The 15,787-nt window shown below is 52.2% G+C and overlaps 1 protein-coding gene across 1 annotated transcript; it reads right to left on the bottom strand.

Moving 5' to 3' along the window:
- Nucleotides 1-3,083: 3,083 nt before the first annotated feature.
- Nucleotides 3,084-14,486, bottom strand: LOC119962229 (insulin-like growth factor-binding protein 5). The gene is made up of 3 exons (XM_038790211.1): nucleotides 14,238-14,486; nucleotides 10,970-11,089; nucleotides 3,084-3,370 (listed from the first exon to the last, which is right to left on the bottom strand). Exons 1-3 carry the CDS (start codon nucleotides 14,424-14,426, stop codon nucleotides 3,248-3,250), a joined length of 432 nt encoding a protein of 143 aa, XP_038646139.1. The 5' UTR covers nucleotides 14,427-14,486; the 3' UTR covers nucleotides 3,084-3,247.
- Nucleotides 14,487-15,787: the final 1,301 nt, after the last annotated feature.

Here is a 15,787-nt window from a genome sequence, read left to right as displayed (position 1 = left end):
TGACACTGCCAACAGGTACACACTGACACTGCCAACAGGTACACACTGACACTGCCAACAGGTACACACTGACACTGCCAACAGGTACACACTGACACTGCCAACAGGTACACACTGACACTGCCAACAGGTACACACTGACACTGCCAACTGGTACACACTGACACTGCCAACAGGTACACACTGACACTGCCAACAGGTACACACTGACACTGCCAACAGGTACACACTGACACTGCCAACAGGTACACACTGAACTGACACTGCCAACAGGTACACACTGACACTGCCAACAGGTACACACTGACACTGCCAACAGGTACACACTCACACTGCCAACAGGTACACACTGACACTGCCAACAGGTACACACTGACACTGCCAACAGGTACACACTCACACTGCCAACAGGTACACACTGACACTGCCAACAGGTACACACTGACACAGCCAACAGGTACACACTGACACTGCCAACAGGTACACACTGACACTGCCAACAGGTACACACTGAACTGACACTGCCAACAGGTACACACTGAACTGACACTGCCAACAGGTACACACTGACACTGCCAACAGGTACACACTGACACTGCCAACAGGTACACACTGACACTGCCAACAGGTACACACTGACACTGCCAACAGGTACACACTGACACTGTTCCCGAGAACCTCCTACAGCATTGAACACGACCTGCATCAGATGCTAGAGGGAGCACCCACACATTCTGGGAGACTCAGTTGACTGCAAAACTCTCCCGGTAACTCCGGGTGTAAGACATGGGAGCAGGGGTAGACCATTCGGCCCATCACCTCCGCTTCGCATTCACTACGATCCTGGCCGGCCTTAGACGTCCATCCCATTTTCCCACTCACTCCCCATCGCCCTCAGTTCCCCGAGATGGGTGGAGCTGACTTCTGCCTTTCCCCAAATCAGCTGGAGTAACGGTGGAGATAGGATACCCCAACAGGGAGAGACAGGGGACCCGGGGGTGGGGGTCAGAGTAAATTATTACAGTCCGATGCTCTGGGAAAACAGAAGGCAGCAAACAGTGTAACAGTAAATCAAAACACAGTAAAATATTCATAATATTCCCGTCTTTAATTCCACACAGAGTCGGTAAGGAGGGATTTCTCTTTACGAGTTGTGTTTCGTGATTGCGATCCCACCCTGCTGGATGCACTTGCATTAGACAATTTTCCCCGTTTATTTGTGTGGCTCCTGGGCTCCTGGGCGAAAGGGTTTTGGTTTCGGCCAGTCTAATCCTTTCCTGTAAATTTCCCCGTGTGCGATTGGGTGATGGAATTCACCGCCCAGGATTAGAGCTGGTGGTAGAGGGGGAGCACGAGGTGGAGGGGGTGTCGCTTCAGTGGGCAGTCAGCACTCCTGTCGCACCCGAGGTTTGACCACCGCACCCCCGTGTCAGTGAGTGACGAGTACCCGAATCGGAGTTCAGTAACCTCTGCTGGAAGGGAGAGCAGCTTTGGACTGGGTTATGATGCCACCCAATGTCAAATAGCTCGGCAACGGCTGAGAGGATGGCCAGCAGAGCGAAGGACTGAAATGGCATCTGGTGCCCACAGATAATATTAATCTTCATTATAATAATAATAATCGCTTATTGTCATGAGTAGGCTTTAATGAAGTTACTGTGAAAAGCCCCTAGTCGCCACATTCCGCCGCCTGTTCAGGGAGGCCGGTACGGGAATTGAATCATGCGTTACTGGCATTGTTCTGCATTACAAGCCAGCTGTTTAGCCCACAAACCAGCCCCATTAGTGTCACAAGCGGGCATTAACACTGCAATGAAGTTATTGTGAAAAGCCCCTTAGTCACCAAATTCCGGCGCCTGTTCGGGTACACAGAGGGAGAATTCAGAATGTCCAATTCACCTAACAGCACGTCTTTCAGGACTTGTGGGAGGAAACCGGAGCACCCGGAGGAAACCCACGCAGACACGGGGAGAACGTGCAGACTCCGCACAGACAGTGACCCAGTGGGGATCGAACCTGGGACCCTGGCGCTGTGAAGCGACAGTGCTACCCACTGAGCTACCGTGCCACCCGTCAACCTCCACCCCAGGGCAAAAGGTGAAAACACAGAAAACGCCAGTCAGTCCTCCTCCGAAGGCGACTGTTTCCACACCCGAGGAAGCAAAGGTATGGACGCAGGGTGGGCCTGTGTCCGGGGTGCAGGGTAAGTTCCAGAAACCTCTCCCATTGAATCGAATACACCAGCCATGAGTTAGCCATCTCCTGTGTGGGGGTTGGGGTGGTCACCAAGCAGACGTGATCAGAAACAGCCTTTCCCACTAAAAATCAGCCAACTGGTGGGCCCCTGCACTACCGGCCTTCGACCACCTGGGGGCCTCAGTGCTATCGCTCCCTATGGGTGGGGTCAGGTAGTGCAGCACAACACCCAGACAGGGGGGAGCATTGCTTTGAGTTGTGGCAACATCCAGAGGGGGGAGAGGTTAACATGTCTCCAACGCATCCAAATCACCGGCACCCTTCCCCCTCAACCCCTCCCCCCCCCCCCCCCCAACACCCCACCCCACACACACAATAACCCCCCACCCAGACCATCAGAAGAGAAGCAAGACCGAGATCACCCATTCCCTCGTCCAATCAGGATGCTGTCAGCTCGGTGGGATCCGGGTGTTAGACAGCAGATCTCTCACCGAATCGCTGGGCGAGGGATCAGATTTGTTTTGAAGTGCCCGATGGGAAGGGGACATTGCGAGTTGTTACCTACCACCCAATCCTGCAGCATTCCTCCCTTACAACACATCCCAATCACAGGAGGATTCTTTTGTGCAGATAATAATAATAATAATAATCGCTTATTGTCATGAGTAGGCTTCAAATGAAGTTGCTGTGAAAAGCCCCTAGTCGCCACAATCCGGCGCCTGTTCGGGGAGGCTGGTACGGGAATTGAACCCACGCTGCCTGCATTGTAGCCAGTGGTTTAGCCCACTGTGCTAAACCAGCCCCATAATTGATTGAAAAGCCAAAAAAAAACAAAAGCTCACGCAGGTTTCAACCAATCTGATATCGCCGAAAATAATAACATACTATTTTTTTTTTACACTTGTAAGTTTTTGTTGCACTTGTAGTCAAAGGGTTATAATCTTTAGTCAGCTAACCGCCCGCACGCCAGGTAAGCCTCTGGAGACGAGCAGCTGGTTGGAAAAGAGCCCCACAGGAGATTGGAGGAGGACGACCAGGAAGCGAAGGGACGTCAATCACTTTCAAAGCTGTGACATTGAAAATCCCGATGCAGGAAATCCGAGCCAGGTAACTTGAGCCCGTTCTTGTTCACACACCAGCACAGACCCCGTCGTTTCCCTTTCGATGGCTTGCACTGTAAATAGAGATCAATTTAAAACTCATCATTAATCTCCAAGGGAACCTCAAGCTTGGTGGCGAGCAGTGTCCCAGTGAGGAGTCTACAACACCAGGTTAAAGTCCAACAGGTTTGTTTCAAACACGAACTTTCGGAGCGCAGCTCCTTCCTCAGGTGTCCCAGTGAGCCGCAGGAGGGTCAGAGCATAGGGGGCGAGGCCAGTGAACTCCTCGTGCTTTGTACACAGCATGTATGCCCGTAGTCTTCGCGGGAAGATGGTGCGATTGAGTGGGCAGAGAAGGGCGAAGTGAAACATTTTTCAGAACAGGGATCACGTTGAACAACAGGTTCTAAAACACGGGGGCCTGAGGGTGATAGGGCAGCTGGAGACAGTGATTGAAGCAGTATACGGGATCCAGGGCTTTGTAAATAGTGGCACAGACTATAATAACAAGGGCATTCTAATAAATCTTTCTATTCTCAGCTGGAACATTGCAGCCCATGAGGCATGAGGAAAGGTGTGAAAGCATTGGCAAGAGCAGGAAAGGCCCACGGGAATGGTCCCGACAGGGAGTGACTGATCCATTCGGTGATTGGAGACATATTCCGGACAGGAGAAACCTCAGTCATGTGGACAGATCGGAGAGTCTGGGATTATTCTCTTTGGGGACAGTAAGAAGTCTTACAACACCAGGTTAAAGTCCAATATGTTTGTTTCAAACACTCAGGCGAGGAAGGAGCTGTGCTCCGAAAGCTCGTGTTTGAAACAAACATGTTGGACTTTAACCTGGTGTTGTAAGAATTCTTACTGTGCTCACCCCAGTCCAACGCCAGCATCTCCACATCATGGCTCCTTGGGGAAGAGAAAGTTGATCGAGATGTTCACCACCATGATACCATGATGTGCCTGGACAGAGTAGAGAGAGAGAAACTGTTCCCATTGGTGGGCAGATCGTAAATCCGAGGACACTGATGTAAGGTATTCGGCAAAAGAAGTGAAAGTGTGCGAGAGGAGCTTTTCCACAGCGAGTGGTTTAGTTTGGAAAGCACGGCCTCGGAGTGCAGAATGCATAAAATTTCAAAGGGGTTTGAATTAAAACCTCCAGGAGAAACAATACAGTGTTAGGGGGAAAGGACAGGAGACTATTGACAGTCAGAGAGATCTAGGTGTACAGGCCCACAGGTCACTGAAAGGGGCAACACAGGTGGAGAAGGTAGTCAAGAAGGCATACGGCATGCTGGCCTTCATTGGCCGGGTCATTGAGTATAAGAATTGGCAAGTCATGTTGCAGCTGTATAGAACCTTAGTTAGGCCACACTTGGAGTATAGTGTTCAATTCTGGTTGCCACACTACCAGAAGGATGTGGAGGCTTTAGAGAGGGTGCAGAAGAGATTTGCCAGAATGTTGCCTGGTATGGAGGGCATTAGCTATGAGGAGAGGTTGAATAAACTCGGTTTGTTCTCACTGGAACGACGGAGGTTGAGGGGCGACCTGATAGAGGTCTACAAAATTATGAGGGGCATAGACAGAGTGGATAGTCAGAGACATTTCCCCAGGGTACAGGGGTCAATTATTAGGGGGCATAGGTTTAAGGTACGAGGGGCAAGGGTTTAGAGGAGATGTGCAAGGGAAGTGTTTTTACACAGAGGGTAGTGGGTGCCTGGAACTCGCTGCCGGAGGAGGTGGTGGAAGCAGGGACGATAGTGACATTTAAGGGGCATCTTGACAAATACATGACAAGGATGGGAATAGAGGGATCTGGACCCTGGAAGTGTAGAAGATTTAGGATTAGACGGGCAGCATGGTCGGTGCGGGCTTGGAGGGCCGAAGGGCCTGTTCCTGTGCTGTACTTTTGTTTGTTCTTTGTTCTTAGTGACTGCATTTCCCGTGTACAGAGCAAGTATAGGCATGGCGGGCTGAATGGCCTCCTTATATACTATAATCATTCTGTGATTCCAGGGGAGACTTACCACAGAATTTATAGAGCAGAAGGAGGCCATTCGGCCCATCGAGACTGCACCTGCCCTTGGAAAGAGCACCCTACTTAAATCCTTGCCTACACGCTGATCCTGCAACCCAGTAACTCTACCTAATCTTTTTTGACAATAAGGGCAATTTAGCATGGTCAATCCCTTAACCCGCTTGTCTTTGGACTGTGGGAGAAACTGGAGCACCCGGAGGAAACCCACGCAGACACGGGGAGAACGTGCAGACTCCGCACAGAGAGTGACCCAAGCCGGGAGTCGAACCTGGGACCCTGGAGCTGTGAAGCAACTATGCTATCCACTGTGCTACTGTGCTGCCCACTTTAAGCTTTAAGCCTTGGAAGGAGAGGATGGCAGACTTCACATCACTTTTAATCATTGAAACATTTTAAGATAGTACTTGGGATTGATACAGGGCTATGGGGAGAGAGTGGGACAGTGGGATTAGTTTGGGATTGATACAGGGCTAAGGGGAGAGAGCGGGGCAGTGAGATTAGTTTGGGGATTGATACAGGGCTATGGGGAGAGAGTGGGGCACTGGGATTAGTTTGGGGATTGATACAGGGCTATGGGGAGGGAGTGGGGCAGTGGGATTAGTTTGGGGATTGATACAGGGCTATGGGGAGAGAGTGGGGCACTGGGATTAGTTTGGGTATTGATACAGGGCTATGGGGAGGGAGTGGGGCAGTGGGATTAGTCTGGGGATTGATACAGGGCCATGGGGAGAGAGTGGGGCAGTGGGATTAGTTTGGGATTGATACAGGGCTATGGGGAGAGAGCGGGGCAGTGGGATTAGTTTGGGGATTGATACAGGGCTATGGGGAGAGAGTGGGGCAGTGGGATTAGTTTGGGGATTGATACAGGGCTATGGGGAGAGAGCGGGGCAGTGGGATTAGTTTGGGATTGATACAGGGCTATGGGGAGAGAGCAGGGCAGTGGGATTAGTTTGGGATTGATACAGGGCTATGGGGAGAGAGCGGGGCAGTGGGATTAGTTTGGGATTGATACAGGGCTATGGGGAGAGAGCGGGGCAGTGGGATTAGTTTGGGATTGATACAGGGCTATGGGGAGAGAGCGGGGCAGTGGGATTAGTTTGGGATTGACACAGGGCAATAGGGAGAGAGTGGGGCAGTGGGATTAGTTTGGGGATTGATACAGGGCTATGGGAAGAGAGCGGGCAGTGGGATTAGTTTGCGATTCATACAGGGCTATGGGGAGAGAACGGGGCAGTGGGATTAGTTTGCGATTCATACAGGGCTATGGGGAGAGAACGGGGCAGTGGGATTAGTTTTGGGATTGATACAGGGCAACGGGGTGAGAGTGGGACAGTGGGATTAGTTTGGGATTGATACAGGTCTATAGCGAGAGAGTGGGGCAGTGGAATTAGTTTGGGACTGATACAGTGCAAGGGGTGAAAGTGGGAGTGTGGGATTAGTTTGGGGATTGATACAGGGCTATGGGAAGAGAGCGGGCAGTGGGATTAGTTTGCGATTCATACAGGGCTATGGGGAGAGAACGGGGCAGTGGGATTAGTTTGCGATTCATACAGGGCTATGGGGAGAGAACGGGGCAGTGGGATTAGTTTTGGGATTCATACAGGGCTATGGGGAGAGAGTGAGGCAGTGGGATTAGTTTGGGGATTGATACAGGGCTATGGGGAGAGAGCGGATCAGTGGGATTAGTTGGTGATTGATAAAGGGCTATGGGGAGAGAGAGGGGCAGTGGGATTAGTTTGGGATTGATACAGGGCTATGGGGAGAGAGTGGGGCAGTGGGATTAGTTTGGGAATTGATACAGTGCTATGGGGAGAGAGTGGGGCAGTGGGATTAGTTTGGGGATTGATACAGGGCTATGGGGAGAGAGTGGGGCAGTGGGATTAGTTTGGGGATTGATACAGGGCTATGGAGAGAGAGTAGGGCAGTGGGATTAGTTTGGGGATTGATACAGGGCTATAGAACATAGAAAAATACAGCACAGAACAGGCCCTTCGGCCCACGATGCTCGGCCGAACCTTTGTCCTAGATTAATCATAGATTATCATAGAATTTACAGTGCAGAAGGAGGCCATTCGGCCCATCAAGTCTGCACCGGCCCCCGGAAAGAGTACCCTACCCAAGGTCAACACCTCCACCCTATCCCCATAACCCAGTAACCCCACCCAACACTTAGGGCAATTTTGGACATTAATTGTAATTTATCATGGCCAATGGCAATTTATCATGGCCAATCCACCTAACCTGCACATCTTTGGACTGTGGGAGGAAACCAGAGCACCCGGAGGAAACAAACGCACACACGGGGAGGATGTGCAGACTCCACACAGACAGTGACCCAAGCCGGAATCGAACCTGGGACCCTGGAGCTGTGAAGCAATTGTGCTATCCGCAATGCTACCGTTCTGCCCTTAAGAACAAATTAATCCACACTCCATCATTCTACCGTAATCCATGTACCTATCCAATAGCCGCTTGAAGGTCCCTAACGTTTCCGACTCAACTACTTCCACAGGCAGTGCATTCCATGCCCCCACTACTCTCTGGGTAAAGAACCTACCTCTGACATCCCCCCTATATCTTCCACCATTCACCTTAAATTTATGTACCATTGTGATGGTTTGTTCCACCCGGGGAAAAAGTCTCTGCCTGTCTACTCTATCTATTCCCCTGATCATCTTATAAACCTCTATCAAGTCGCCCCTCATCCTTCTCCGTTCTAATGAGGAAAGGCCTTGCACCCTCAACCTTTCCTCGTAAGACCTACTCTCCATTCCAGGCAACATCCTGGTAAATCTCCTTTGCTCCTTTTCCAAAGCTTCCACATCCTTCCTAAAATGAGGCGACCAGAACTGCACACTGTACTCCAAATGTGGCCTTACCAAGGTTTGTACAGCTGCATCATCATCTCACGGCTCTTAAATTCAATCCCTCTGCTAATGAACGCCAGCACACCGTAGGCCTTCTTCACAGCTCTATCCACTTGAGTGGCAACTTTCAACGATCTATGAACATAGACCCCAAGATCTCTCTGCTCCTCCACATTGCCAAGAACCCTACCGTTAACCCTGTATTCCGCATTCATATTTGTCCTTCCAAAATGGACAACCTCACACTTGTCAGGGTTAAACTCCATCTGCCACTTCTCAGCCCATCTCTGCATCCTATCTATGTCTCTTTGAAGCCGACAACAGCCCTCCTCACTATCCACAACTCCACCAATCATCGTATCATCTGCAAATTTACTGACCCACCCTTCAACTCCCTCATCCAAGTCATTAATGAAAATCACAAACAGCAGAGGACCCAGAACTGATCCCTGCGGTACGCCACTGATAACTGGGCTCCAGGCTGAATATTTGCCATCCACCACCACTCTGTCTTCTATCGGTTAGCCAGTTTGTTATCCAACTGGCCAAATTTCCCACTATGTCTATGGGGAGAGCGCAGGCATTGGGATTAGTCTGGGGATTGATACAGGGCTATGGGGTGAGAGTGGGGCATTGGGATTAGTCTGGGGATTGATACAGGGCTATGGAGAGAGAGTGGGACAGTGGGATTAGTTTGGGGATTGATACAGGGCTATGGGGAGAGAGTGGGACAGTGGGATTAGTCTGGGGATTGATACAGGGCTATGGGGAGAGAGTGGGACAGTGGGATTAGTTTGGGGATTGTTACAGGGCTATGGGGAGAGAGCGGGGCAGTGGGGTTAGTTTGGGGATTGATACAGGGCTATGGGGAGAGAGCGGGGCAGTGGGGTTAGTTTGGGGATTGATACAGGGCTATGGGGAGAGAGTGGGGCAGTGGGATTAGTTTGCGGATTGATACAGGGCTATGGGAGAGAGTGGGGCAGTGGGATTAGTTTGGGGATTGATACAGGGCCATGGGGAGAAAGTGGGACAGTGGGATTAGTTTGGGGACTGACACAGGGCTATGGGGAGAGAGTGGGGCAGTGGGGTTAGTTTGGGGATTGATACAGGGCTATGGGGAGAGAGTGGGGCAGTGGGATTAGTTTGGGGATTGATACAGGGCTATGGGGAGAGAGTGGGACTAGTTTGGGGACTGATACAGGGCTATGGGGTGAGAGTGGGGCAGTGGGATTAGTTTGGGGATTGATACAGGGCAATGGGGAGAAAGCGGGCCAGTGGGATTAGTTTGGGGATTGATACAGGGCTATGGGAGGAGCGGGGCAGTGGGCTTAGTTTGGGGTTGATCCAGGGCTATGGTGAGGGAGTGCGGCAGTGGGATTAGTTTGGGATTGATACAGGGCTGTGGGGAGAGAGTGGGGCAGTGGGGTTAGTTTGGGATTGATACAGGGCTATGGGAAGAGAGCGGGGCAGTGGGATTAGTTTGGGGTTGATACAGGGCTATGGGGAAAGAGCGGGGCAGTGGGGTTAGTTTGGGGATTGATACAGGGCTATGGGGAGAGAGCGGGGTAGTGGGGTTAGTTTGGGGATTGATACAGGGCTATGGGGAGAGAGTGGGACTAGTTTGGGGACTGATACAGGGCTATGGGGTGAGAGTGGGGCAGTGGGATTAGTTTGGGGATTGATACAGGGCAATGGGGAGAGAGCGGGCCAGTGGGATTAGTTTGGGGATTGATACAGGGCTATGGGAGGAGCGGGGCAGTGGGCTTAGTTTGGGGTTGATCCAGGGCTATGGTGAGGGAGTGCGGCAGTGGGATTAGTTTGGGATTGATACAGGGCTGTGGGGAGAGAGTGGGGCAGTGGGGTTAGTTTGGGATTGATACAGGGCTATGGGAAGAGAGCGGGGCAGTGGGATTAGTTTGGGGTTGATACAGGGCTATGGGGAGAGAGCGGGGCAGTGGGGTTAGTTTGGGGATTGATACAGGGCTATGGGGAGAGAGCGGGGTAGTGGGGTTAGTTTGGGGATTGATACAGGGTTATGGGGAGAGAGCGGGGCAGTGGGATTAGTTTAGGATTGATACAGGGCTATGGGGAGAGAGTGGGGCAGTGGGATTAGTTTGGGATTGATACAGGGCTATGGGGAGAGAGCAGGGCAGTGGGATTAGTTTGGGATTGATACAGGGCTATGGGGAGAGAGTGGGGCTGTGGGATTAGTTTGGGGATTGATACAGGGTTATGGGGAGAGAGCGGGGCAGTGGGATTAGTTTAGGATTGATACAGGGCTATGGGGAGAAAGTGGGACAGTGGGATTAGTTTGGGATTGATACAGGGCTATGGGGAGAGAGCGGGGCAGTGGGATTAGTTTGGGCATTGATACAGCGCTATGGGGAGAGAGCGGGGCAGTGGGATTAGTTTGGGGACTGATACAGGGCTATGGGGAGAGGGCAGGGCAGTGGGATTAGTTTGGGGATTGATACAAGGCTATGGGGAGAGAGTGGAGCAGTGGGATTAGTTTGGGGATTGATACAGGGCTATGGGGAGAGAGTGGGGCAGTGGGATTAGTTTGGGGATTGATACAGGGCTATGGGGAGAGAGTGGGGCAGTGGGATTAATTTGGGATTGATACAGGGCTATGGGGAGAGAGTGGAGCAGTGGGATTAGTTTGAAATTATGGGGTAGAGCAGGACAATGATGGGCTAAATAGCCTTCAATGCGCCCCATTCGATGAAACGAGGCAGTGTTGGCAGTTTTAGGCAGCTCTCACACTTACCTGTTTCCTTTTGTACAACCCCTTGCGGTCACAATTTGGGATGTAAACTTCATGGGGACTCAGGTAAGCAGCTTTTTTCAGATTCTGCATCACAACCTCCATCTGTCTGCGACATGGACCCTGCACATCAAACAGTTAATCAATGACCTCCTCAGCTCAGACATAACGGTCCCTGTATATCGCCAATCACCTGATTTCCAGCCAGACTCAACTGATCTGTGTGAGATTCTGTTCCTCACGGAGCTCCCCCACCCTCTTCAAAGCAACAACCGATCTTTCACGCCCAACCTCCCAGTTGTGTTTATCCACATTCCCCTTCAAATGTATCAATGTCATTCTTCTTGACCACTCCCCGTGGGAGAGAGTCCCACATTCTCCCCACTGCCCATGGGAGGGAGTCCCACATTCTCCCCACTTCCCATGGGAGGGAGTCCCACATTCTCCCCACTCCCCGTGAGAGCAAGACCCACATACTCCCCACTCCCCTGTGGGAGCGAATCCCACATTCTCCCCACTCCCCTGTGGGAGCGAGTCCCACATTCTCCCCACTCCCCTGTGGGAGAGAGTCCCACATTCTCCCCACTCCCCGTGGGAGTGAGTCCCACATTCTCCCCACTCCCCATGGGAACGAGTCCCAAATTCTCCCCCACTCTCCGTGGGAGTGAGTCCCACATTCTCTCCACTCCCCGTGAGAGCAAGTCCCACATTCTCCCCACTCCCCCGTGGGAGCGAGTCCCACATTCTCCCCACTCCCCGTGGGAGGGAGTCCCACATTCTCCCCACTCCCCATGGGAACGAGTCCCACATTCTCCGCCATTCTCCGTGGGAGTGAGTTCCACATTCTCCCCACTTCCCGTGGGAGTGAGTCCCACACTCTACCCCACTCCCTGTGGGAGCGAGTCCCACATTCTCTCCACTCCCTGTGGGAGGGAGTCCCACATTCTCCCCACTCCCCGTGGGAGTGAGTTCCACATTCTCCCCACTTCCCCTGGGAGTGAGTCCCACATTCTCCCCCACTCCCCGTGAGAGCAAGTCCCACATTCTCCCCACTCCCCGTGGGAGGGAGTCCCACATTCTCCCCACTCCCCATGGGAACGAGTCCCACATTCTCCCCACTCTCCGTGGGAGTGAGTCCCACATTTTCCCCACTCCTCGTGGGAACAAGTCCCGCAGCCCCCCCCCCCCCCCCCCCCCCCCCCCCCCGCCCTCCACTCCCCGCGGGAGCGACTCCCACATTTTCCCAACTCCCCGTGGGAACGGGTACCACATTCTCCCCACTCCCCTGTTGGGATGAGTCCCACATTCTCCCCACTACCTATGGGAGTGAGTCCCACATTCTCCCCACTCCCCATGGGAGGGAGTCCCACATTCTCGTCACTCCCCATGGGAGGGAGTCCCACATTCTCCCCACTCCCCATGGGAGGGAGTCCCACATTCTCCCCACTCCCCATGGGAGGGAGTCCCACATTCTACCCCACTCCCCGTGGGAGGGAGGCCCACATTCTCCCCACTCCCCTGTGGGGGTGAGTCCCACATTCTCCCCACTCCCCTGTGGGAACGACTCCCACATTCTCCCCACTCCCCTGTGGGAACGACTCCCACATTCTCCCCCACTCTCCGTGGGAGTGAGTTCCACATTCTCCCCACTTCCCGTGGGAGTGAGTCCCACATTCTACCCCACTCCCTGTGGGAACGACTCTCACATTCTCCCCACTCCCCTGTGGGAACGACTCCCACATTCTCCCCACTCCCCTGTGGGGGTGAGTCCCACATTCTCCCCACTCCCTGTGGGAACGACTCCTACATTCTCCCCACTCCCCTGTGGGAACGACTCCCACATTCTCCCCACTCCCCTGTGGGGGTGAGTCCCACATTCTCCCCACTCCCTGTGGGGGTGAGTCCCACATTTTCCCCACTCCCCATGGGAACGAGTAGCACATTCTCCCCACTCCCCTGTGGGAACGACTGCCACATTCTCCCCACTCCCTGTGGGAACGACTGCCACATTCTCCCCACTCCCCTGTGGGGGTGAGTCCCACATTCTCCCCACTCCCTGTGGGAACGACTGCCACATTCTCTCCACTCTCCGGGTAAATGTACAAGTTTTGGATTTTTCTGCATGTCTTGAAAATCCGAAGCATGAGGCGGATATTGAGAGGTTTCCGGAGGACATCGGCAGTCGTATGTTTGTATTTAATCGAGGGTCAGCGGGATGTGGATTGAGGTTAACACCAGCGATGATGTGGGGAAATGGTTAAGCAGACTAGAGGGCCTCCACTGATCCTGATTCACATGTCCATATGGTGAGATGGACGGACACATCACAGATGTAGTTGAACACAGAAATCTGAGTGACACAATTTGGTCAGAAGATTGAGGAGTAGCAAAATAGACTAATTGGAATAATCTAAAAGTGGGCTGAGACACAGAGGGAGCTGGGGGTGAATGTATCCAAATCATCACACATGGGGAATAAATGGAGGCTGTTTAAACCTGAGATGGGATTCACGGCTTTGTTATTAGAGGGTTACAGTACACAAAGAAAGGACGCTATACTTGACAATATCATACTAGTTTATATTTATACTTTATAAATCTCTGATTAGACACCAGCTGCAGGGTTCTGTCCAATCCTGAGCTTCACATCGGAGAGTTAACTGGGATTTAAATTCAGGAAGGGTTTTGATTGAGGAGAATCTGTGTCCAGTAAGAGGAGGGGGTCAGGCAGAGGGACACGGATTAAAGAGACTCAGTAAAGGAACCAGAGCAGGAGAGGAGGAGAATCTTTTCCCAGGCCAGTTGTTGTGATGGGGCATTTAATTGTGAAATTAAATGAAAATGGCTTATTGTCACGAGTAGGCTTCAGTGAAGTTACTGTGAAAAGCCCCTAGTCGCCACATTCCGGCTCCTGTTCGGGGAGGCTGGGTCGGGAATTGAACCGTGCTGCTGGATTGCCTTGGTCTGCTTTCAAAGCCAGCGATTTAGCCCAGTGCTAAACCCTGTGCTAAGGGCAGAGGCAGCAGATTCTACAGGAATTTTCCAAAGGGATTCGGAGAAATAGTTGAAAAGGGGAATCCTGCCGAGCTCTGGGGAAAGAGATGGGGGGGGGGGGGGCTAATTGATTAGCTGCGTCACAGAGCTAGCACAGAGATGATGGGCCGAATGGCTGGATGAGACAATGAAGAAGGGAAGGAGGGATTGGTCGGACAGTGACTGCTCTGTGTGGGGGTTTGGTTGAGCAGAGATACCATACTCCACACTGACTTACCAATTCCGATTCCTGTTTGGGCCCAGGCAGCCGTCGGTCATGTGATGTGTTCTCAGACGATGAGATGATCTTGGAGATACGCAGCCTGCTCTGCCGATCCTTCTTCAATGCCTCCACCTTGTGGTTGGACAGGCGGCTATGCTTTTTGGGCAGTGGTTTGGAGCTGTAACCTTCCTCAGCCGTATCCATAGAGATCGCTATCTCAGCCTCCGGAGATTCCCTCTCTGAAACACAAAGTATTGTACAGTCAGAGGGTCAGTATTGAGGGAGTGCTACACTGTCCCCATCAAACACTCCCAGGACAGGTACAGCACAGGGTTAGATACAGAGTAAAGCTCCCTCTACACTGTCCCCATCAAACACTCCCAGGACAGGTACAGCACAGGGTTAGATACAGAGTAAAGCTCCCTCTACACTGTCCCCATCAAACACTCCCAGGACAGGTACAGCACAGGGTTAGATACAGAGTAAAGCTCCCTCTACACTGTCCCCATCAAACACTCCCAGGACAGGTACAGCACAGGGTTAGATACAGAGTAAAGCCCCCTCTACACTGTCCCCATCAAACAGTCCCAGGACAGGTACAGCACGGGGTTAGATACAGAGTAAAGCTCCCTCTACACTGTCCCCATCAAACACTCCCAGGACAGGTACAGCACGGGGTTAGATACAGAGTAAAGCTCCCTCTACACTGTCCCCATCAAACACTCCCAGGACAGGTACAGCACGGGTTAGATACAGAGTAAAGCTCCCTCTACACTGTCCCCATCAAACACTCCCAGGACAGGTACAGCACGGGGTTAGATACAGAGTAAAGCTCCCTCTACACTGTCCCCATCAAACACTCCCAGGACAGGTACAGCACGGGGTTAGATACAGAGTAAAGCTCCCTCTACACTGTCCCCATCAAACACTCCCAGGACAGGTACAGCACGGGGTTAGATACAGAGTAAAGCTCCCTCTACACTGTCCCCATCAAACACTCCCAGGACAGGTACAGCACGGGGTTAGATACAGAGTAAAGCTCCCTCTACACTGTCCCCATCAAACACTCCCAGGACAGGTACAGCACGGGGTTAGATACAGAGTAAAGCTCCCTCTACACTGTCCCCATCAAACACTCCCAGGACAGGTACAGCACAGGGTTAGATACAGAGTAAAGCTCCCTCTACACTGTCCCCATCAAACACTCCCAGGACAGGTACAGCATGGGGTTAGATTCAGAGTAAAGTTCCCTCTACACTGTCCCCATCAAACACTCCCAGGACAGGTGCAGCACGGGGTTAGATACAGAGTAAAGTTCCCTCTCTACTGTCCCCATCAAACAGTCCCAGGACAGGTACAGCACGGGGTTAGATACAGGGTAAAGCTCCCTCTACACTGTCCCCATCAAACACTCCCAGGACAGGTACAGCACGGGGTTAGATAGAGAGTAAAGTTCCCTCTCTACTGTCCCCATCAAACACTCCCAGGACAGGTACAGCACGGGGTTAGATACAGAGTAAAGCTCCTTCTGCACTGTCCCCAGCAAACACTCCCAGGACAGGTAC

Source organism: Scyliorhinus canicula, chromosome 2 (assembly GCF_902713615.1).
Source record: "Scyliorhinus canicula chromosome 2, sScyCan1.1, whole genome shotgun sequence".
Lineage (NCBI taxonomy): Eukaryota > Metazoa > Chordata > Chondrichthyes > Carcharhiniformes > Scyliorhinidae > Scyliorhinus > Scyliorhinus canicula.
Note: the sequence above shows the minus strand (reverse complement) of the source record. Positions and strands in the feature narration are given on the sequence as shown.

Bases quoted from the DNA above. Each gene is read 5' to 3' on its own strand.
- LOC119962229 (XM_038790211.1), bottom strand. From the start codon at position 14,426: ATGGATACGGCTGAGGAAGGTTACAGCTCCAAACCACTGCCCAAAAAG. The intron at 11,090-14,237 runs GTAAGTCAGTGT...TTTGATGTGCAG, and splicing joins CCAAACAGGAATCGGAATTG to GGTCCATGTCGCAGACAGAT. The intron at 3,371-10,969 runs GTAAGTGTGAGA...CTCTATTTACAG, and splicing joins GGTTGTACAAAAGGAAACAG to TGCAAGCCATCGAAAGGGAA.